This window comes from Sturnira hondurensis, unplaced genomic scaffold (assembly GCF_014824575.4).
Source record: "Sturnira hondurensis isolate 20B ecotype Veracruz unplaced genomic scaffold, ASM1482457v3 Scaffold0007406, whole genome shotgun sequence".
Classification (NCBI taxonomy): domain Eukaryota; kingdom Metazoa; phylum Chordata; class Mammalia; order Chiroptera; family Phyllostomidae; genus Sturnira; species Sturnira hondurensis.
Genome location: NW_028080037.1, coordinates 635,218 through 657,780, shown reverse-complemented (window position 1 = coordinate 657,780; position 22,563 = coordinate 635,218). Strand labels below are relative to the sequence as shown.

Genomic DNA, 22,563 nt, shown 5'->3' with positions numbered 1-22,563 from the left:
CTAGTTCTGGTTTATGCAGCCGGGTGTCTCTGTGAGGGTCTCCTGTGTCCATCATGGGTGTTGCCCAAGGCCTGCTCGGGGCTCTCTGACCCAGCTGCTGTGTGTGCTTTGGGCAAGGGACTTCCTCCTTCCCCAAACGGGTTTCGCTGTGGCTCAGCACCGCTCCCCGGGGACTAGCAGCATGAGGCCTTGGCTGTGGCCTGGGGTGGCACCATGGCTGGTGGGGACCACAGTGGGCAGGGCAGCCTGGAGCCTCTGTGCACCTCTCGCTTCTTGTTGCTGGGCAGGAGGTGGCCAGACAAAGCTGACAACTTGAGATTTTGTGTGATGTCACCTGATTTAAAAATATTCACTGAAATAATCCAGACAACACACTGTGTCTTACTTAAGTCTGAAGTTAGCCAGGGCACCCATGACTGCCAGCCGCTCCCTTCAGGGCGACATGGGGACAGTCTAGCCTGCACGGCGCCATTGGCCTCTGAGCCCTGTGCTCTCTGTCTCTTCAGCCTGGGGCGCTGACACACCCGTCCCCCTCACCGAGTGTGTCTGGCGGGCCAGGCGCTGTGCTGGCATCCCTCCGTGAGCACACATGGCCCTCCCATGACAGCGCGCAGCTCTGCTCCGCAAGGACATCCCTTTTAGTGCATGTAGAGACACACAGGGTAGAGTGCACACATGTAATTCAGCACACGAACATGTATGCACACATGTACACATGTTCAGCCTCACTCAAGACATGTGCAGGTGCATACGGATTGCCTCGTTCTTCTCAGTGGCGGCCTCCTGGGGGTGGCCTTGCCAGAGTTCACGGGGCTCCCTGTAGGAGAGCGTTCATGGCATTCGCAATATTTCGCATTACGGATATTGTGGTGCCTGTCCTTGGACATGTGCACATTTTCTTGAATGGATCGCGGGAGGGGAGGTCTCCAATCAGTGCAGTGACAGTGACATTAGGACAGTGACAGGTGATGCCAGGCTGTACCCCAGAAAGCACGGTGGGCTCCACTTTCCTTCTGTGTGGGGGGGCCCCGCGCACACAGCCGTACCGAGCCCGCGTGGTGTCTGTCTCTGGGATATCTGCTAGCCTGCTAAACAAGTAATTGACGCATTTTGTTTCAGATTTCATTCTTTCCAAGGCTGAGCGTTTTTGTTGTTTTCCATTGTGTTTCTTGCAGAATTGCCTGCTTATATCCTCTTTTCTCATGTGGTCTAACTCTTGATTTGTGAGAATTCTTGTCATATGAAAGATGGGTAACCTTTTGTTTTTATGTGCTTCAAATAATTTCTGCCAGTCTCTGACTTTGTTGTTAATAATATTCTTTTTTTATAAAAGGTTGTATTTATTTTTAGAGAGGGCCAGGGAGGGAGAAGGAGAGGGAAAGAAACATCAATGTGTGGTTGCCTCTCGTGCGCCCCCTACTGGGGCCCTGTCCTGCAACCCAGGCATGTGCCCTGACTGGGAATCGAAGCTGTGATCCTTTGGTTTGCAGACCGGCACTGAGCCACACCAGCCAGGAGAGCTGTAGGGGTGGCAGGGAGGCCGGGACGGAGGTGTAAGCTGGGCTCTTGTTTCTTAGGGATCAGAACTGTGGGGTGTGGGGGTGGGCTAGGTGGGGGGTGTGGAGTCCCCTCGGTGAAGTATCACTTTCTTCGTATGCCGTTCAGCCAGGTGTACCTCAGGTCACAGGTGTACCCCAGATGTCGTGTCAGTGGATTCCAACCAGCAGGCGTTGTGCCCACTGTGCATCCCCTGCAGTTGGCTCACTGTTGTGCTCACTTGGGCCTCGTCTCTGTGTTCCCTGTGCAGCAGGCCCTCCGCATGACGCGCTTTCCTTAACGTGTCAGCGAGACCCTGCAGGAACTTCACTCTCGTTAACGTCAGTCAGCCTGCGGTAAAGCTTGTTTCAGGTCATTTTGGTTCAAGTCACAGATGCAGTCGATGGTGTTCAGTGAGCACTTACTGTGTTACCAAAGCAGGAGGGAGTCAGTGTGGCACCGCACCGCCACGGCGGGGCCTGTGCGCACGCCAGCTGCAGGGCTGGGAAACGCACACCTGGGTGGCTTCTGGCAGGAGAGCCGGGAGTAGTTGGTGGCCAGCACTGCACTGTGGAACTCGCCAGTTAAGGGCAGATTTGGAAAGCATAGAGAGGGAAGGGAAAGGTCAGAGTGTACCCTGTCACGTGTTACGTGTTACGTTTCTTTGCGTGGATGTATCAAGTTATTGATGTTTATCGTGGGACACGCCACCTTTCTTGGTGTAATGTTTCAGTGAGCGGGGTTCCTGGTAAGAAGGCATGAATGTGCCGTGAGACCCGATACGCCTCCTGCCACACTGCTTCCTGGGATTTCCACCGGAAGATACACCTGCACACTCTTCACAGCCCTCCACCCCCATCCGGTGCCCTCTGCCCTGAATTTGTGTCCAGGCCCTTGCTCCCTCCCCTTCATCTCTCACTTCCCACCCAGCCCGGTGGTCTTTATCTACAGAACTAACTACTCAAAGTGCCCAGGACCCACCAGAGGCCAGATCTGTGGGGGAAATGTAGGGGCAGAGAGGGAAGGAGGAGCTGGTCTGGGGTAGACCTGAGCTCCCTGTTGGGTCGGAGGGGAAGAAGAGGAGAGGCTGGGAAGGGAGAGGAGCGGGGTGGTGGGAGGAGCTGCTGTAAGTCTCCAGTGCCTTCCACCCCACTCGTGGTCCTGCCCTGGAACCCCGGCCCTGCCCTGAGAATAGGGCCCAGGGGGCTATTTATTTATTTATCTAGTTTTCAAAGACCTTACTTATTTACTTTTAGAGAGAGGGGAAGGGAGAGAGATGGAGAGAAAGTGAAGCATCAATGTGTGATTGCCTCTAGCACACCTGGTACTGGGGACTGGACCAAAACCCAGGCGTGTGCCCTGCCTGGGAATCCAACCAGCGGTGCTTTGGTTTGCAGGCCGGCGCTCAGTCCACTGAGCTATACCAGCCAGAGACCAGGGGGTTCTTTCTTATTTAGAGTGGTTTTCCTAGCACCCAGACGTGGGTGCCCTTTGCTGATGTCGTCCTCAGAGCAGCTGTAGGCGCGGGTGCTGAGTTGGGTCTGTGCCATTCAGGGCGCTGGTGAGGGACCCCAGAAACCCACTGCTTCTTTAAGGAGGTGTGGTGGGGTTTACGTAGAGCGGAGTTCACACTTCTGTGTACAGTTCTGGCAGTTTGGATGACCGTACTCTGGTGACCAGCATCACACATCAAGTCTAGAAGCAGTTCCTCACCCCCGATTCCCTCCTGCCTCTCTCGACTGAGCTGCCCCCCACCAGCTGCCCACAGGCTTTGTCTAGTCTCTGTCCCTCTGGCTGTGCCTGTCCCAGAACATCATGTTAGTGACCCGCAGTGCACTGCGCGGGAGTCAGGCTCTGCACTGTGGTGTCCTCTGCGCCTCCTGGTGTGGGCGTGTCAGTAGCGTGCCCGTGTGTGGCTGTCACAGCCATGGTTTTGGTTTCCATTTCGCAGAGTGGTAGCTGTGTTGTGGGGTTGGTGCCCTGCTTTTCCCACTTACTAATCCATCTGAAATATCTCTGCTCTTGGTTACATAGTCTCCATCTAGAACCTGATCTTGGGGGGGGGGGGGTGTTCTGATTACATTTGTTACTTGTCCTGTATTATTCTTCAGCGACTATTTTTACGCACAGTTAAAAAAATAGGTAGGTGAGTGTCCTGAGGAGAGATTTCCAGAGGGGCCAAAGGAGAGGGGCGCCCCGATGAGCCCTGGGCCCTGGCTGTCTCTGCTCTGCCTCCCACGCCAGCTGGTGGCGTTGGCCACCTGGCCAGTGTGTCGGAGAGAGTTACTTCAGTGCACATGGCTGTCACACACAGGGAGGCTGGGCGGCGTCCTCTAAGCTGGTGACATGGGTGTTTTCGTCTTTTGTCCTTCATTTATTTTTCTATCAATTTCTTTGTGTGCTTTTGGAATGCCTGGTAAGAACTTTTTGTTACAGTCACTTCAGGTATTCTTCCCAACATATTTGGGTTTTGATTTTGATCACTTTTGAGTTTTAAACATTTTTAAATTATGTGTCTTCAAATCCATCTTTTCAGATACAACTTTACTGTTTAAGTTTATAGACAAGTTTGGACACATTTAGGGTGGTATGGCCATAGACCTATTGAAGTTTAGGAAGCGGAGCTTCATTCAGAGCTTTAGTAAGTATTTATTTTTATGTTCTTTATGTCTTTCTGCTTTGATTTCTTTTCTTTTAGTATAAAACTTGGCTTAAACAAATGCACTTATTTTGGTGAATGATTTGTGGGAAGAACTCAAAAGTTTCCTAATGTGTCGATCAGTTATCATAGACGTTTCCCCAGAATCCCACCCCCACCCGGTTATGTGAATTACTGTGTCCGAGAGTTTCTCTGCTCCCGACACCTGGGGCGGCCCCACTGGTCTGCCGTGTGCCACTCCCACACCGACGCTGTCCAGTTCTCAGAAGAGATGGGGATGGAGACCGTCGTTGAGCGCTTCGGGGTGTCTGAGGGCTCCCACGTGCCTTTCCCACCCCAGTGCGCCGTGTGGCCCGGCTCTCTGCTTAGAGGGCAGTGGCGGCAGAGGGCCTGATGGCACCCACTGTTCCTGCGGGGGTCCCGACTCTGCCGCCGTCTGGAGACGGCTGTCAGAGCAAACCTGCCCCTCCGAGGGCCTGTGGTGCCGACCCTCACGATTCCTCTGCCTTCACTTGTGCAACTGTCACCCCCAGCTTTTGACTCCAGGCACACGTGCATTGCACCCGGGGTCCAGGGCAGCGGGGCCACGCACACCCACATGTGTGTCGCCGTTGTGAGTTCTGCAACTCGTGGCATAGGCTTCCCCCCGGTGCTGTCTCTGGTGAGCAGTGGTGCCTCGGACAGGAGATGGCACTTCTGGTGGTCTCGGGGAGGCGATGAAGCAGCACCATCAGTGGGCAGCTAGTGTGTCTGTTAATACTGAGGGTTTTAAATGGTGGGGGGACATTTTTCAGCCCAGCACAGTGGGGAGAGACAGCCCAAAGGGCAGTGGATACCTAGACTCCAGCCACATCTGTCTTGGGAATGTGGTCCCTGCTCGGCTCAGAGTGGGCCTCTTGCTGCCACGAGCCCCTTGGAAGCTGTCACACCAGTTCCCAGAGTTCCAGGACATGATGGTCTCTCTGGCCATTCCCTTCCCCCCTGGGAGATTTTCCTTGTTGGCAGTCCCCTCGCCATGTACCTGTGCCAGGCTGGGCCCTTTCTGAGGAGCACAGGGTGTGGCATCCTGGGGGGCCCCGTGTTTGCATTCGGTTAACAGTGCAGCCGTGCAGTAGCTCAGGCATCCATGAGAACTGCTGTCTGGCGAGGGAGTTGGCCGTAGTTCTGGCGATGAGGGGTTGCTCGTGCAGCCTGTCCCTGCACGAAGAGAGACAGGCACACAGTCTGCGGCACATGGGAACACAGAAAGACCTCTGCGTAGGGAGAAGTGTCCCAGAAGACACTGGTCACGAGTGCCAGACTGAAGTCACATCCTGCTTGGCCTTGAGCGGCAATGCTTATTACCTTCCCAGGTAGCTGGTTAGCTTCCCACACCTCCTGCCAGGTCGTGCTTTGGCCCTGGGCACAGCAGAGCCCAGCAGGACCTGTCTCTTGTGTGTGCTGAAGGAGACCCCCTGCGGTGTGGCCGAGCACACAGCTCGGTGTGGATCAGGGAGGCCGTCCTTCGCACCAGCTGCCAGGGGGACAGACTGCCCCGTGTCTCTTCCAGTGCTGCCAAGTGGTGCTCGCAAGAAGGGGTGATCAGGTGGTTGTGTTTGCCTTTAAGTAACTTGATTTTAACTTTGATTTTTCAGGAGAACATTAAGTTGGATAAAAAAGGGGGGCGATAATGCACCACGGCAGTGGCCCTCCGAATGTCCAGCACCAGCTGCAGAGGTCCCGGGCCTTCGCCAGCAGCGAAGAAGAACAGCAGGCCCACCCAAACCCACCCCCATCCCCTGCCGCGCCCTTCGCGCCCTCGGCCAGCCCGTCTGCACCTCAGTCACCCGGGTACCAGGTTCAGCAGCTCATGAGCAGGAGCCCCGCGGCTGGGCCGAACGTGAATCTCACCCTACAGAATGTGGGGCCGGTGGTGGCAGGGAACCCCCCGCTCACCCTGGCCCCACTGCCGCTCCCCAGCCCCACTTCTCCGGGCTTCCAGTTTAGTGCCCAGCCAAGGCGCTTTGAGCACGGATCACCATCCTACATCCAGGTCACCTCACCACTGTCCCAGCAGGTGCAGACCCAGAGCCCCACCCAGCCCAGCCCTGGGCCGGGGCCAGGCCTGCAGAGCGTTCGGGCAGGCACCCCTGGGCCTGGCCTGGGCCTCTGCAGCAGCAGCCCCACTGGAGGCTTCGTGGATGCCAGCGTCCTGGTGAGGCAGATCAGCCTGAGTCCGTCTGCAGGCGGGCACTTCGTGTTCCAGGAGGGCTCGGGCCTCGCCCCGGTGGCCCAGGGAGCGCCCGTCTCGCTGCAGCACACAGGGGCTCCCATCGCAGCGCGAGAACGGAGACTGTCCCAGCCCCATGCACAGCCTGGGGGCACTGTGCATCACCTGGGACCCCAGAGCCCTGCAGCCTCAGGTGGGGCTGGCTTGCCGCCCCTGGCCAGCCCCAGCCACATCACCACAGCCAGCCTGCCACCCCAGATCAGCAGCATCATCCAGGGGCAGCTGGTCCAGCAGCAGCAGCAGGGGCTGCAGGGGCCGCCACTGACCCGACCTCTGCTGCCCGGGGTCGGGGGGGCAGCAGCGTTCGGGATGACATCCCCGCCGCCCCCCAGCAGCCCTTCCAGGACTGTAGTGCCCCCTGGCCTCTCCAGCCTGCCCCTCCCATGTACGGGGAACAGGAAGGTGCCCAAGAAGCTGGAGGAGATCCCCCCGGCCTCCCCAGAGCTGGCCCAGATGCGAAAGCAGTGCCTGGACTCTCACCACCGGGAGATGGAGGCGCTGCGGGAGGCCTTCAAGGAGTACCTGGTGGAGCTCTTCTTCCTGCAACACCTGCAAGGGAACATGATGGACTTCCTGGCTTTCAGGAAGAAGCACTACGCCCCTCTACAAGCTTATCTCAGGCAGAATGATCTGGACCTGGAGGAGGAGGAGGAGGAGGAGGAGGAGGAGGAGGAGGAAAAGTCTGAGGTTATCAATGACGAGGTGAGAGCAGCAGTTTCGTGATGAGGGCTGTGCTGCACAGGGGGGTCTAGGCAGCTGCGAGCACAGACGCGTCTGCGGGCCCCCCTGCTCCTCATGCCCAGGCAGGGGCTTTGCTCTTTCCTTCCTGGGAGGGAGGGAGGGAGGAGGGGCCGCTGCAGTAGTTGGGGGCAGGTGCCGTCGCAGGTGCCTTCCCTGAGAGCGGGGGCTCTGCCCCCGTGGAGAGGCGGCCTCCAGGCAGTGGCCTCTGGGCTGCAGCCTGCCTGGGTCTGCAGGGGGCGCGCTGGCGGCCCTGAAGCCCCAGGCTCACGCCTTTGGCCTGGTTCTCCAGTTTGCACATTTTACTTATGTAGGCCCACCCATTGCAGCCTCACGAATGTGGTTTTAAAACAAGGGGTTTAAATGTAAGTCAGTATAGGTATTGATACAGTGTCTTCATGATCTAAATACAGGTACGGCAAAAACTGAGAAGTTTTAGATGAAGTCGTAGATTTGAGATTATTTTTTAAACTCACACTCAGACAAATAGCTGTGAGTGATATTTAAGATGGAACCTTTTTTAAATAGTGAGATTCTGGGTGCCTGGAATGGGTGCTTAATAAATGCCCAAATTGAGATTGCTCGACACCAGTGTGACTTCAGCCCATTGCTGTGCACTTCCTGGGGAGAAGAAGCTGGTCCCAGCAGAGCGAGAGGGACGTGCCCTGTCGTGCGCCTCTGTGTCGTGTACTGTGCACTCTGTTGGTGCGGCTGACTTTGTTTTAGGAGGTGGCTGAAATGACTGACATCTCTGTCACTCTTTTCCTGCAAAGAAATCAGCCTTCGGTGAACAAAAACTGGTCTCTTTGCTCAGCCATCCTCATTGATATTCACGGACGTGTCTGTGTGGCTGTGCCATTTTGTGTTTTTTTAACACCCTTTCCAGGACGGACCATTTTTATTTTCTCCAAGGTCACATGATTATTTTGAGGATTTCACCTCTGCAGTAGTGTAATTGAGTTCCTTTCATGTCTGTGCACTGGTGGTGTCTGTGGGCTCAGTCCCTGTATCTGTGCTCATGAAGAACAGGGAGTCCTTTTGCAGCTTCCGTCGGAGCGGACCTTCTCCAGGCCGACCTCCACAGGAGGTGAGGCAGTGGCGGCCATGCAGGCCGCCCAGGCGGTGGTCCAGCCTGTGGTCCTGAGACTGCCTGCCCTCCCCACTGCTATAGTGTGAGGCTGTGCAGTCTGAGGGCGTTGCACCTGTGCCTGAAATTAGAGTTCCTGCAAGGTTTGCACTTAAGCGAGGGGGTTATGTCATGAACCTGCCTTGGATGAGTCCATCGTCCCTTCACAGGGTCCGATGTAAACACGTTCCGTTTTTAAACACCAAACATCAGGGAGGCGTCAGCAGTAAAATGCTAACAAGATTTTGAGCAGTCTTAAAAATCATGTTGCCTTTTTTTCTCAAAATATTTCCTCTCAGGTAAAGGTTGTGACAGGAAAGGATGGGCAGACTGGTACTCCCGTTGCTATAGCAACCCAGCTTCCGCCAAATGTTTCTGCTGCTTTTTCATCCCAGCAGCAACCATTTCAGGTACTTGTCAATGGTTCTCAAATGTAGCCTCATCCCAAGCTTTCCCTTCATCCAGGTATTTTACCCTTCAGTTACTATCTGCTCCTAGCATTTTTTTTCCAGAGCCCATTCCTTATTTTTAAAAAATGAAGAAGTCGTCCTGCGTATAGGACTATACAGTTAAGTTGCATGAGTGAACAACAGCCCACAGCTAATGCACCACTTCTGTGTTGACCTGTGCTGCAGTCGTAGCTTTAGTGTGCATGTCCTCCAGTCCTCACGGCCCTGTCCACTGCGTGCCAGGACGCCTCGTGTGCTGTGTTTCATGTGGGTTCCTCTGTGTCTCCTCTCTGTGCTCTTGAGAACAGTGCAAGACAGAAGCAGGAAGAGAAGGATTAAAGCAGAGGATCATTGATGTTTTCTGTGGCTGGAAGAAACACCGTTGTGAAGCCTCTGAGACCGTCAGGGCCCCAGGCTCCTGCGTGGGTGTTAGTGAGCGCAGACTGGTTTTTTTTACGTGTTTGGGAAGCAAGTCGCCCACTGTTCCATTAAGAATACCAAAGGCCTGAAAGTATACAGCCCGATTCTAGTAGTTTTGGAGTAGATCGTGCTGGGTTCTGAACACAGTTTCATCTTGTGATAAGTTTTTAAGAATTTTATATTTTTAATATTTTTAAATAAGTTTTTGATTTTCCACTACAGTTGACATATTAGTTCCAGGCACGTGACATAGCAACTAGATATTTATATAACTTATAAAGTGACTAACTCCTTAAGTCCAGCCCTCACCTCCTGCACCATACATAGTTCTTACAATGTTATTTTTACGTTTAACTTTGATACCGTTTCATACCTACGTAAAAGCTGCAGTAGTTGTACAAAGAGCTCCCCGTGCCTCCCTTACCCGAGTGTCCCCGTTGCTAACTTTCTGCCGTTTGCATCACCCTCATCCTCTCTGTCGTACACACGCACACACACACCTGCCCCCTGAGCTGCTGGAGAGGGCGTGGCATGCACTTTCTCCCCGAGATGCTCCGCACGGCCCGGGTGCTCGGCATCCGCGGTCGGAGAGTTCTCAGCGAGGCAGTTCGGTGACTCAGCTGCAACTGGGCAGCTGTTGCCTCTCCAGATGTGTCTGTGGTTTCTCCTGCAGTTGGGGGTCCCTCATCTTCCTTCATCGGGGCTGGCTCCCCAGTCTCTCAGGGCCTTCCTGTTTCTGAGGGGTCCCGGCCAGTCTCTTCCAGCGTGTGCTGTGACGTGGGCTTGTCTGACGTTGCCTTGTGTCTGGTGTGGGCTGTGCCTTTTTGAGACATTCCCCTGGAGGGACGCTGGGTCCGGCCCGAGCTGTGTGAGGAGGCCGTGATGTGCCGTGTCCCGTCACTGGGCCACACGGCTTTTCAGTGGAAGGTCATTCTTTTTCTTTGGGCAAATGATAAGTAAATTTGGGAAGGTACTTTGAGGCCACATATAAACATCTAGCATCTGTTAAACTTTCGACCATTAACTCTAGTGCCTGTTGATGAGTCTTGCCCGAACCCGTCATCTGACCCTGCTGCAGTCTCAGGGGCTGCAGGGCGGGTTTTCTGACGCCATCGTGCCTTTCACGTGTGTCAGTTGGCATTCGACTGTAGTGACGCACCTTCTTCTCAGTTTACGTATTTGTGTATGGATTCTTATTGTCATTAGTGGGTTATAACAGGTCGCTAACAGGGTTTTTCTCTCCTTCCCCTGCGTTTACCCGGCAGCATTTTACTCTTTCTGGCCGCAGTCCGGGAGTCCTGACAGGCCCAGAGCGCGGTGTAACCTCGGCTAGGTGAGGAGCTCCGTCGTGTCCTGGAGCGGTCCCTCCTGCGTGCAGTCAGGTCGCGCCCTCCCCTCCCCTCTGTCTGCACCTCTGTGGCTCTGCCTTCTCCAGGACGAGGCATAACGGAACCGTTCCGTCATTGCCTCTCACTCTGGCTGCTTGCCGTTGGTTGGCACAGCGCACCAGAGAGGCTCTGTGTGCCCGCACGCGCCAGCGGTCTGTTTCTTTCGGTCTTGCCTAGTGCTGCTCGTGTGTCCCGTCTCCTTGGAAGGACAGCTGGGTTGCCTCCAGCTTTTGCCACTTAGGGGTGAAGTTGCAGTGAGTGCCCACACACGGTTCTTCATGTGGACGCAGGCCTTTATTTCATCTGGCTGGTGCCTGGAGGACAGGTTGCTGCGTTGTGTAGTGAAGTGTGTGTTCAACTCCTCGAGAAGCCGCCCACCTCTTCCACAGTGCCAGTGCCGTCCTCACTGTCCCCAGTGCTCAACATGGTCAGCTCGGTGACACTGATGCAGGGGTTTTAAATCACGTGGCTCTGAAAGCTAATGGTGACCAATGCATCTTCATGTATTCATTTGACGTTTGTGTATCTTTGGGGAAGTATCTGTTCCTTTCTTTCACCCATCTTCTTCTTTTTAAAGATTTTATTCATTTATTTTTAGAGAGGGGAAAGGAGAGGGACAGGGAGAGAAACATCAATGTGTGGTTCCCTCTTTTGCACTTTCTGTTGGGGACCTGGCCCATAACCCAGGCCTGTGCTTTGATCGGGAATTGAACCGGTGACCCTTTGGCTCACAGACCAGCGCTCAATCCATTGAGCCACGCCAGCCAGGGCTTTCACCCATCTTNTTTTAAAGATTTTATTCATTTATTTTTAGAGAGGGGAAAGGAGAGGGACAGGGAGAGAAACATCAATGTGTGGTTCCCTCTTTTGCACTTTCTGTTGGGGACCTGGCCCATAACCCAGGCCTGTGCTTTGATTGGGAATTGAACCGGTGACCCTTTGGCTCACAGACCAGCGCTCAATCCATTGAGCCACGCCAGCCAGGGCTTTCACCCATCTTTTTCATTGCATCATTTATTTTATTGTGGGACAATAATCTGGATATGTTTTTTATCAGATATAAATTTGCAATTTTTTGTTCTATGGTTTATCTTTTATACTATTTTTACAGAGCAAGCGTTAAATTTTGATATATGTTTTTAAAATTTTTTAAAGTGTTTTATTTATTTATTTTTAGAGAGAGGGGAAGGGAAGGAGAAAGTGGGAGAGAAATATCAATGTGTGGTTGCCTCTCATGTGCCCCCCACTGGACCTGGCCTGCAACCCACGCATGTGCCCTGACTGGGAATCGAACCGTCAACCCTTTGCTTCATTAGCCCGTGCTCAGTGCACTGAGCCACACCAGCCAGGGCTAACTTTTTTTTTTTTTTTTGTGGATCGTGCTTTTGACGTCATGTTGAACCACTTTGTCCAACCCAAGGTCACAGACATTTTCTCCTGTGTTTTCTTCTAGAAGTGATGTAATTCCATGTTTTGTATTTTGTTCAGTGATTCATTGTGAGTGAAGTGTTCTATAATGAGTGAACTCACGGCGAGCATGAGTTCGTTTCTTTGCACGTCAACATCCAGGAGACCCAACAGCAGCTAAGGAGGACTGTGCTGGACATATCAGCACACGAGGTGGCTTTGTGTGTATGCTGGGGACCCGCCGCATCCGTCTGTGTGCGCCCGTTTCTAGACCGTCCCCTCTGCTCAGCTGCGCTGGTGCCGCTGCCTTGTGGTCCCTGGCCTTTGGGGCTGCGCAGTGGGTCTCAGGGTTGGAGCGTGTGAGCGCTTTGAGTCCTTCCGAAATGGTTGTGGGGACTCTAGTTCCTCACCCTTTTTGGCGTCCACACACCCTCCTGCTAGTGTTTTGAGTGGGACGGCACTGAGTCTGCTGACCCGTGTGGGGCGCAGCGCCTTGACACTGTGGCATCTCCCGTCCGGAATGGGACGCACCTCTTCCTTTGCTGTGGGCCTCTCTGGTCTCCTCCTTCCCTGTGGTGTGGTTTGCAGCATTCCAGTCCTGTGTGTGTTTTTATTTATTTTTTATTTTTTTCAAAATATTTATTTATTTTTAGAGAGAGGGGATGGGAAGGAGAAAGAGAGGGAGAGAAACATCAGTGTGTGGCTGCCTCCCATGTGTCCCCCACTAGGGACCTGGCCTGCCACCCAGGCATGTTCCCTGACTAGGAATCGAACCGGCAACCCTCTGCTTCACAGGCCTGTGCTCAGTCCACTGAGCTACACCAACCAGGGCCTGTGTGTGTTTTTAGATTCATACTCAAGGACTCCGGTTTTCCTGTGGCGTTGTGCTTGGTGCTTGCACTCAAAAACTTCCATTGTTCATTGCAAGGGTGTAGGAATGCAGCTGATTATTTGAACCTGTGTTCTGCAGCCTCACCAAGCTCACTTATTAGTTTCAGGATCTTTTTTTGTAGGTTTCATGGGCTCTTCCACAGGGAGAATCATGTCTGCAAAGAAAGCAAGATTTATTACTTTTCCCCGTCTGTGTGTTTATTTCCTTATCCCACTGTGTTGCGCTGACAAAGACCTGAGTGGGAGGGGCGGGAACAGACCTTCTCGTTGTCTTGCCAGTTCCCACTGGGCCTGAGGTCGGCAGGAGGTTCTGAGGGTTAAGGAACTGCCTTTAATCCCACTGTTTATCCCAAGTGGGTGTTGAATGTTGTCAAATGCTGTTTCTGCGTCTGTTCCCCTGATCTTGTGATGTTTTTCTTCTTGGGTCTGTGAACGTGGGGAGTCATACGAATTGAGGTGTGGTTTGTGAGCAGGGAATACATGCGTCTTGAGTGTGACAAGTGCCCATGGGATCCACATGCCTGTCCGGCTGTCCACTTCCATCACGTCCTCTTGTGCCCCTGTGAGTCATCTGCTGCTCAGCCTCCTTGGCCCCACTGTTCTCCATGCCCAGACGATCTGCACTTTGGCCGGTCGGGGCCCCTCCAAGTGGCTCTGGCGTGCTTCCAACTCCCCTTTCCCGAGACAAGCTCCGAGCACTCTCGGAGTGCTCCTTGGGAGCTGCCCCCCCCAGAGGTTCAGGCCCATTGTGCATAAGGAGCAAGCAGCCTGCCTCCTGCTGGTGGGAAAAACTCATCTGAACCCAGGGCTCAGGGACTTCTCTTGTGAATTTGATACAATGGAAGGGTTGCTAACTTGGAGACTGTCAGAGTGTTGACTCTTGGGCACCTCCCCTGGGAGTACGCAGAGGAGTGCACCACACAGGTGGGTGGGTGTGGGCCACACTGGTAGGGATTGGCTCTGGAACTCTGGGGTGATGGACACAAGGAGAGCCTGCAGGCTGGCTAGCGAAGGTGTGCAGTCTCCATGGCGACTCCCTGTCACACTCACCAGAGGGCTGAGAACTACACTGGGTAGAATCTGATGCACCCAGTGAGATGGGGGGTGCCCCTCCACCGCCCCGGGGTTGAGCATGGAGACGCGGTGTGGAGGAGGGGAGCGTGGGCAGACCTTTGACCAGCAGGTACCATCAGGGCACTCCCGGCTTGTGTGCCAGAACCTCGAACAGTGATGTTCCTAGCAGCATTGTCTGGAAGCCCCAAACTGGAAAGAACGAAATGTCCACTGGCAGCCCCACAAACCCACAGTCATGCACCCTCCACGGGAATGCCAACAGGGGTTGCCAGTCACAGCTCAGGGCCCTGCGTGAAAGCTGATCTCCATTGTGCCCTGTGCCAGCCCTGGGCTTCCAGGAGGAGACAGCTGCTGAATTCATCAGGAACAGCTCACCAGGAAGCAGAACCGACCAATGCCGTGCGGAGCTGGCCCCGCAGGGGAGGGTGCTGCAGGAAGTGCCCCCAGGCCAGCTGCTGGCCTCCTGCTGTGGCAAGTTGTTTGCTGAGCCTGGGGATGGCTCCCTGAGTGGTCCCTGCGTGGCTGCTGTCTCCGGCTGAGCAGACGAGGCTTCCCACGTCCCCTCAGCGCTTTGCTGAGTAAAACTTCCAACAGAGAGAAAGCTGGAGTGTTCAGCGAACACCCATGTCCCCTAAACCCAGATTAACTTTTCTTGTGCTCTCAAAATTGCATGCCTGTGTTAATATCTTTTGTGCGTAGGATGTGCATCATAGTGAAAAGTCTTTAGGAGACTAAGGAAAACTGAGAGGTCTCCCTGTGAGTTGCAGGTTTCCCAGGCAACCCCGAGTGGATGTCTCAGGAAATGGGAAATGGGGAGTCTCTCAGTAATGAGTTGAAAGGAGGAACACCCTTTGTTTTCTGTTAGAAAAATCTCAGCATGAGTTTTCCAATTCACAGCCTGTTGTAGAATGTTTGTATTGACCAATTTATGTGGACGCGTGAAACCCAGAAATCGACCCGGAGGGGGCTCGGTGTGGGAGGCACATGGCCCCATCTGCCCCCACAGGTCCTGGGGCTCCTGTGTGTGATGGGGCGCCCCCATTGTCTGTCTAGGGAGGGGACCACTCGCTGCTTCTGTCAGAAAAAAGGGCCGTTTGGCCCGTGGGTTCACCGCCCTAAGGACCACCCTAACAACCACGTTCCTAGGCTTTTTTTAAGAATATAATTTATTGATTATACCATTACAGTTATTCTATTCCCCCCCTTCATTCCCCTCCACCTGCACACTCCCTCCTCCACTATTCTCCCCCCTTAGTTTATAACTACGTGTCTCAATTTCTTTAGATTCTATATTTCCCCCACTATTCTCGCCCTCCCCCCTATTTTCTACCTACCATCTATGCTATTTTCTGTACCTTCTCCCCCCTTCTCCTCCTCCCACTCCCCTGTTGCTAACCCTCCATGTGTTCTTCATTTCTATGGTTTCACTCCTGATCTAGCTGTCCTCTTGGTTTGCTTTTGTTTTAGGTGTGGTTGTTAATAACTGTGTGTTTGCTGTCCTTTCACTGTTCATATTTTTCATCTTCTTTTTCTTATATAAGTCCCTTTAGCATTTCATATAATAAGGGCTTGGTGATGATGAACTCCTTGAACTTGACCTTATCTGAGAAGCACTTTATCTGTCCTTCCATTCTAAATGAAAGTTTTGCTGGATAAAGCAATCTTGGCTGTAGGTCTTTGGATTTCATGACTTGGAATACTTCTTTCCAGCCCCTTCTTGCCTGTAAGGTCTCTTTTGAGAAATCCGCTGACAGTCTGATGGGTACTCCTTTGTAGGTGACTGTCCCCTTATCTCTTGCTGCTTCTAGGATTCTCTCCTTCATTTTCGTCTTGGCTAATGTAATGATGATGTGCCTTGGTGTGTTCCTTCTTGGGTCCAACTTCTTTGGGACTCTCTGAGCTTCCTGGATTTCCTGGAAGTCTATTTCCTTTGCCAGACTGGGAAAGTTGTCCTTTATTATTTGTTCAAATGAGTTTTCCACTCGTGGCTGTTTCTTTCCCCCTTCTGGTACCCCTATAATCTGGATGTTGGAATGTTTAAAGATGTCCTGGAGGTTCCTAAGCCTTTCCTCATTGTTTTGAATTCTCATTTCTTCATTCCTTTCTGGTTGGATGTTTCGTTCTTCCTTCTGGTCCATTCCATTGATTTGAGTCCCAGTTTCCTTTCCATCGCTATTGGTTTCCTGGACATCTCCCTTCATTTCAGTTAGTTTAGCCTTCATATGTTCCTCTAATTTGTGACTGTAATCTACCAATTCTGTGAGCATCCTGATAAATAGTGTCTTAAATTGGGCTTCTGAGAGGCTGGCAATCTGTTGGTCCTTAGAGTTATTAGCTCTGGGACTTTGAGTCCTTCTTGCGCCATCTTTTGGGCTGATCGTGCCTGTTAAGTAGCAGGATCCGAGCCCTAGGTTTTCACCAGAGCAGGGCAACTCAGTCGCTGGGTTGTGACGTTGTATGTGGGGGCGGGGTCAAAGAGGGACAATGGCTTCCCTCCGCCGCCTGCTGCCGCGACCCCCACCGGCACCACAGCCACCACCGTCACCAGGCCCACTCGCCTCGCTCCACTGCACAGGAGTGTGCCACCACTGTCAGCCCTCCACCACTGGGTTCGCCCCCGGGGCCTGCGTGGTCCATCTCGCTGCACGCGAATGTGCGACCTTGGTCAGTCTGCCCCGCACCCCGACTAGTTCCGGGCTGCCTGCGCTCCTAGGTCTGTCCTGCCCGACCCAGCTCCGCTGCTGGCTCCACCTCTCTTACCGTCCTCGTTGAACGCGTAGCTGTCAGACTTCCGTATAATTCCGTTTTCTGGTCTCTGGGTGTGTTCTAGTTCTCCAAAACTTTTGTTGTATTCAAAGTTGGTTGTGGGAGAAGGCACAGTGTTTCCGCCTATGCCTCCATCTTGGCGGAAGTCTCACGTTCCTAGGCTTTTGTGTCACGTGACGGAAGTGCTGGGTGGCGCTGGGCGGCGCGTAGCGCTCACACCTACACTCACACAGTGCTCCCTGTAGCATGTTGTCTGCACATCTCACTCACTTGTAATCTCACTCCAGCCACTCCCAGCGCTCCTGTTGCTTGGAGGAGCTGGGACTCATTCGCGCCACTTCTCTGATTTTAGGTTCTGTCTGTTCCACCGAGTCAGCATTCAGGAGCAGAGGCGGTGGGTGGGAAGTCCGTGGGCACTCCCGGGGGCACTCCCAGGGGCACTCCCGGGTTGTGCACCGGAACCAGTCGCTGCGTGACTGGCTAACAGTGTTGCTTGGCACACGCAAGCGCGTCCAATGTTAGTTGGGTCTTGCCACAATGTTAAGTTCTCCAGAGAGTTTAAGACCTAGTCTCAGGGTGAGTTTTGTTATTTGCAATCAATTACAGGGTTTTTATTGTAAGCTAGTCTGTTGCTAGTTAAGCTCTGGAAATGAACCAGAGGAGGGCCCTCTTCCTGCTTCCCAGGTTTGAGGGCCATTCTGGAATGTGGTTACCGTATGCAGAGTAACAGTTTTTGTTACAGTTATTTAGATCCGAAAAACCTTCACATTGGAGACTATGTGTTAATGACTCTGATGTGAGAGGAAGTGAGTTCTCCTCGTCCTGTAGCCGTGCCCCGGCCCTTGTCTTTCATTCTAACACACATACTCATGTGTGACTGCAGGTGAAAGTTTGCAGGTGTGAAGTGGCGGCACACCTTCTTTCAGTGGACACACACACGTTCAGGGAGAAAGTGCTTTCCTCTGTGTTCCCAGGGCTCCCCGGGGGTCATCTAGCCTTGAGTCCTGTCCATCCATGGGCTGTCAGTCCTGGTGAGGGGCTCGGGAAGGGCACCATCTCGTTCTCACTGTGCACTTTGTCTGCTCGTCCGGATCGGGCAGGAATCCAGCCCCCGGTACTGCCCCTGCAGCTCGGGGGAGCCTGTGTCTTGTGGCAGTGGAGGGTGCCCCTGTCTCTTCCAGGCCTTCCAGTGCTCTTTTCTCTGCACTGTGTGGACCCCCGGGGACCCTCCTGTCCTCGGTGGGTAGAGTCCATTCTGATGTTGGCATGGGCAGCAGCCACAGTCCGGTTCCCATCCAAGGGCCTCCCTTTTCTCCATGAGAATTTCTTCTTATTTCAGTTCTGACACATGATTGGTAGTTAAAACCAAGTCTGTATTTTAAAGTCCACGGTAGGTTTCCTGATAGAATAGTCGTGAACGTGGTGTGAGAGAGACTGAAGGTCATCCTGAGAACCAGGCTCGGGGGCGGTGCAGATGTCAGGAGCAGGGAGTTGGTCCTTCCCCTCGGTGTGTGTGACGAGAAACTTCCGCTCTGACGAAGTCCTCCATCTTCCAGCACCGCGTGTCGGGAAGGCTTCTCACGCCCGCTGGTTGCTCCCAGCCTGCAGCAAGTAGCCTGATGGTGGCGGTCACTGCGGTCCCCCGCCTGGCTCCTTGTGTGTCTCTGTTCGCCAGTGAGCACCACGGGCTGTCCTGGTGACCGCATACCCAGCACGCCCCAGGCCCAGGCTCTGTTCCCGCTCACTGGCCTGCACCCCACGCTGCTGCTCAGCCTTCCGGAGCATTTTTTATTGCTGATGTTTTAGGTCTCAGTTCTAGGATTGCCCCTGGGTTTCCTGCTTGAACAGTCCTTTATTTCCGTCCTTCGTGATGACGTGTTTTCCTTCTGTCCCAGGCACACTCCTTAGAACCCCAGCAAATCCTCACCACAGTTCCCAGCTCTGGGCCGTCAGCTTGCGTCCCTCAGTGGTTTTCAGAGTGTGGCCTGTTTCTTCTCAGGCCCGGAATGTGGCCCTGTGTCTTCACACAGGGTGGCTGTGTTTCGGACTGGTTTTGACTTGGGCTTCCAGCGCGGTGACTGGCAGCTGCGGGGAGTCTGGGGAGAGTGGGCTGCTCTTCTCTCCCAGCGGCCGCGTCTGCACGGGGCGGGGGGGGGGGGTGCGTGCCACTGTGCTCGGTCTGCGCGTCTGCGGGGGCGGTGGCACTGATGGAGAGAGTCCCCTTCCACACGGCTGGCCTCCCGCACCATCCCAGTGCTCGCAGACGGGCGCGGGCCGTCTGGGCCGAGCTGGTCCCCGGGGCACAGATGGGCCCTGGTGCCCCTGGTGTGAGAGCCCAGCCGCTGCAGGCCGGTGCCTGTGCTGTCCACACCGCGTCTGCCCCTGGGGCCGGGTTTCTGTTTCCTCTGGAGTCGGCGTGTATCTGCAGTGCGTTTGGTCCAGTAGCACACACTTGGCCATTTCTGGGTGCAGAGCCCTTCCTCAGTTTCTGTATTTAAAACTTTTTTCTGATTATATAAGAAACATTGTCCAAGACATTTCATGGTAGTTCACTGTGAAATGTCTCGGAAACTTAGAAAAGTGCACACATACACAGATGATAAATTCCTTGTAGTTCTTCCCGAGAGGTAACCACTGTTCACATATCATCTGTTTTTCAACTCATTCTTACCCTCTGCCCTTCCTTCCCTCCCTCCCTGTCCCCTTAAATGTAACTGGGTGCTTACTCACCCCTTCAGGCACACTGAACCTGTCCCCAGGGGAGGCGGTGACCTGCAGCCTGTCTGCAACTGGCTGTGTCGTGTCCCCTCCTCACCGCTGCAGGGTCAGGAGCCCCCATGTGGAACCCTGACTTCATTTAGGCAGCTGCGACTTTTGTGTTTAAAACGCTTCACTAAGTAGAGTGGTTGTCGTTGAATAAAGAAACGAGCCGTTTGCAGCTGCAGGACATCACCCTTGGCGGTTAAAATGCCGCCCGCCGCAGTGATGGTGCAGATGAGGGGGGTGCGGGCGCCCCGACGCGGCCCCGCCTCGGCCAGCGGCTTCTAGTTCAGACAGTTAGAGTCAGTGACTCAGTGACCCTGTTTCGCACACCGAGTGTGCCCAGCACCGTTTGGAAGGTTCAAGGGGATCGGACTTGTTAATTGGGGTTCTAGTGTGATTTTCCTGTAGGAAAACAGTTCCAGTCTTTTTCATTGTTCAGCTTTTGTTTTGGGAGCGAGCGATGACAGGAAAGGAGACTGGCCAGGGAGGCTGAGCGGGAGTCTGTCTCGGACTCCTGCCCCTCACCGCCCGCCCGCCTGTGTGCGTGCGCAGGCCGGCTTCCGCCCAGAGGGCTGTGGGCTCGCACTGGTCTGCGGGTCCTTTTAAAACCAGAATGATTGACCTTTTACAAGTCCTTTCTTGCTTCCAGAGGTAAGTTAGAACTTTGAATTATTTATTATGTAGAAATATACATTGCATATGTATATTTAAGTACAGCGGTAGATAATTCTTATTAAAAAGGAATGAGGTCAGTGGTTGGGGCAGTTGTGGTCGTTTTATCTCTTGCTGCCTTGCACTGAAATGACCCAAGCCTGATTCTCTCCTTGTTTTTCAGCAGCAAGCCCTCGCAGGGACCCTGGTGGCAGGGGCTGGAAGTGCAGCAGAAACGGACCCCTTTAAGAGGCAGCCGGCAGGGCCCCCGGCAGGTATGTCTGCGGCCCAGGAGCCAGTGTGCTCCTCCCTCCCCGGCGGGCCCGCTGCTCAGGAGCCCTAGGTGTCTAGAGTGTGGGGGCTGAGCAGCTGAGTCTGATTCGCTTCCGCTTTGAACGCTAGTTGTCCCCCGCAGTGGGGCGGGCGGGCGGCGCGTGTGCCGCTGTCCTGAGTGTGCCTCTGGGCCCCGCGTCCTCGTGGAGCCCGCGGTGTCAGACCTCTGCTCTGCCTTTAGTTCCCAGACTGATTGTTTTCTTCAAATTACAGACTTAATCCATTTTATATAAAAATTTTCAACAGTTCAGAAGTTGTCACTTAACCTACCTCTGGTTTGGTACTTCTGCCCACATCCTAGCCACAGAGGTAGCTGCTGGTGACGTCTGTGCGTTTCCACGCTCCATCCACACAAGCTTCGTGACACGTGTCGTTCTTCCTTTTGCTGTGACCACACATACACTGCTGTCTTTTTTTCTCTCTTTTAATATTTTATTTTATTTTAGAGAGAGGGGAGGGAGGGAGGAAGAGAGGGACAGAATCCTCAATTGGTTGCCTCTTGTACGCCCCCAGCTGGAGGCCTGGCCCACAACCAATGCATGTGCCCTGACCAGGAACTGAACCAGTGACCTTTTGGTTTATAGGCCAATGCTCGATCCACTGAACCACACCAGCCAGGGCTACACTGTTGTCTTTGTTACTGACTTACTAGGCTATCTTTTCCATCCACGGGCCTTGTACTTTTTGATGGCTGTGTGGTACCCCATTGTGTAGGTGGCTCCTCCTTTATTCTTCAGACCGTGGTCAGCGATCGTTTGTTTTTACCACCTGCTCTCTGTTGTAATCCAAACAGCGTTGAACACTACCTTACATTTTTTCCACCATGTTTGTTGGTGTGTGTTAAGGAAAAACTCCAGAAATGAAACTGCTGCATCAGCAGCTGTGCATTTAGCTGCTGGCAGTATTCAGTGGCCCTCCAGGGGGGCTGGGCCACTGTCCGCTCCCGTGGACAGCTCCTGCTTCTCTCGTGTTTGGGCCATTTTTTTATGATCAGTCTTTTATGATCAATCCACAAAGGATCTGATGGGTGAATATTAAGTCTCTTGCTTCGATATGAGTTAATTTTGAAAAGGTTGCTCAGAACCTTTCCTGTGAGTTAACCTGCCGTGGCTCTGCCCCTCTGCAAGCTGGTGTTCCCTTGCCCGTGTCGTCTGTCTGGTCCCGTGCTCTGATGTCACCATGGAAGCTTTTTGAGCGCCGAGTAAGCCAGCCACGTGCCCGTCGTGTGTGTTGCAGACATTGTCTCTCAGGTTGTCGCTTGTCCTTTGCCTTTTTAAAATGCTTTTCCTTATATTTGCAAATTTTTAATGAAACATTTATCAGTTTTATCTTTTATGGCTTCTGGATTTTGGTTCATGCATAGAAAGGCCGCTCCCCTGTTCAAATACTATGAAAACACACATGTTTTTTCTACAACTTCTGTGGTTTTATTTTACATCAAGCTGCACCTTTTCTGAAAATTATTCTAGAGCAGTCTAAGCGACCTCGACTTGAAGTGGGTCACCAAGGGGTAGTTTTCCAGCGCCCAGGGGCGAATGCAGGAGTTCCTCTCCAGCAGTTAATGCCGACAGTTCAAGGTAAGACCCAGCGCCAGAACCAGCTCCCGTAGCTCAGAAGGAGAGAGTGCAGAGGCCTAGAACCTGCAGCAGACCAAAGCACGTGCCGTCGAGCTGGCGCGGTTGAAGTGGCTCCTGAAATTGGGGTGTTCTTGAGCCTCGGTTAGTGCAGTGTGAAGCCCCCCATCCCGAAGGCTAGTTCTCGTCCCTTTTACGAGCCACCACGTCCTTGTCCTTGGGCTTCTCTCCAGTCTCCACGCCTGTGTTTGTGTAGTTGCTGCCACGGCAGGGACCCCTGTGGTTATTCGATGCTGTCCTGCTTGGTGCTAACTTGCAAAGGTCCAGCTCCTTCTGTCCTTTTTTATGTGCTCAGTTAATAACATTAGATCTGATACAACTCAGATTCCCCGCCAGTGAAACGTCCCATTTGCATGTGCGATGGTTTAGAGGGACAGGTTTGTGACAAGCCCTGGGAGTGATGTCTGGCTCATTGTTGACGCTTCCGAGCTCCGGAGTCAGTGCCGGTGGGGCCTTCAC

The 22,563-nt window shown here is 53.5% G+C and overlaps 1 protein-coding gene across 14 annotated transcripts in view; it reads left to right on the top strand.

Annotated features, from left to right (window-relative positions):
• The window catches only part of EP400 (E1A binding protein p400), an 83,508-nt gene that overhangs the window by 6,289 nt on the left and 54,656 nt on the right, over positions 1–22,563 (top strand). For 6 of the 14 annotated variants that reach the window (XM_037051849.1, XM_037051843.1, XM_037051842.1 and 3 more), the window contains exons 2-5: positions 5,830–7,166; positions 8,628–8,738; positions 20,322–20,412; positions 21,940–22,047. In XM_037051849.1, the coding sequence (XP_036907744.1) occupies positions 5,865–7,166; positions 8,628–8,738; positions 20,322–20,412; positions 21,940–22,047 (1,612 nt within the window). In that variant the 5' untranslated portion in view covers positions 5,830–5,864. The remainder of the gene's footprint in view (positions 1–5,829; positions 7,167–8,627; positions 8,739–20,321; positions 20,413–21,939; positions 22,048–22,563) is intronic. The other 8 variants (XM_037051850.1, XM_037051852.1, XM_037051846.1 and 5 more) reach the window with 5 other exon arrangements.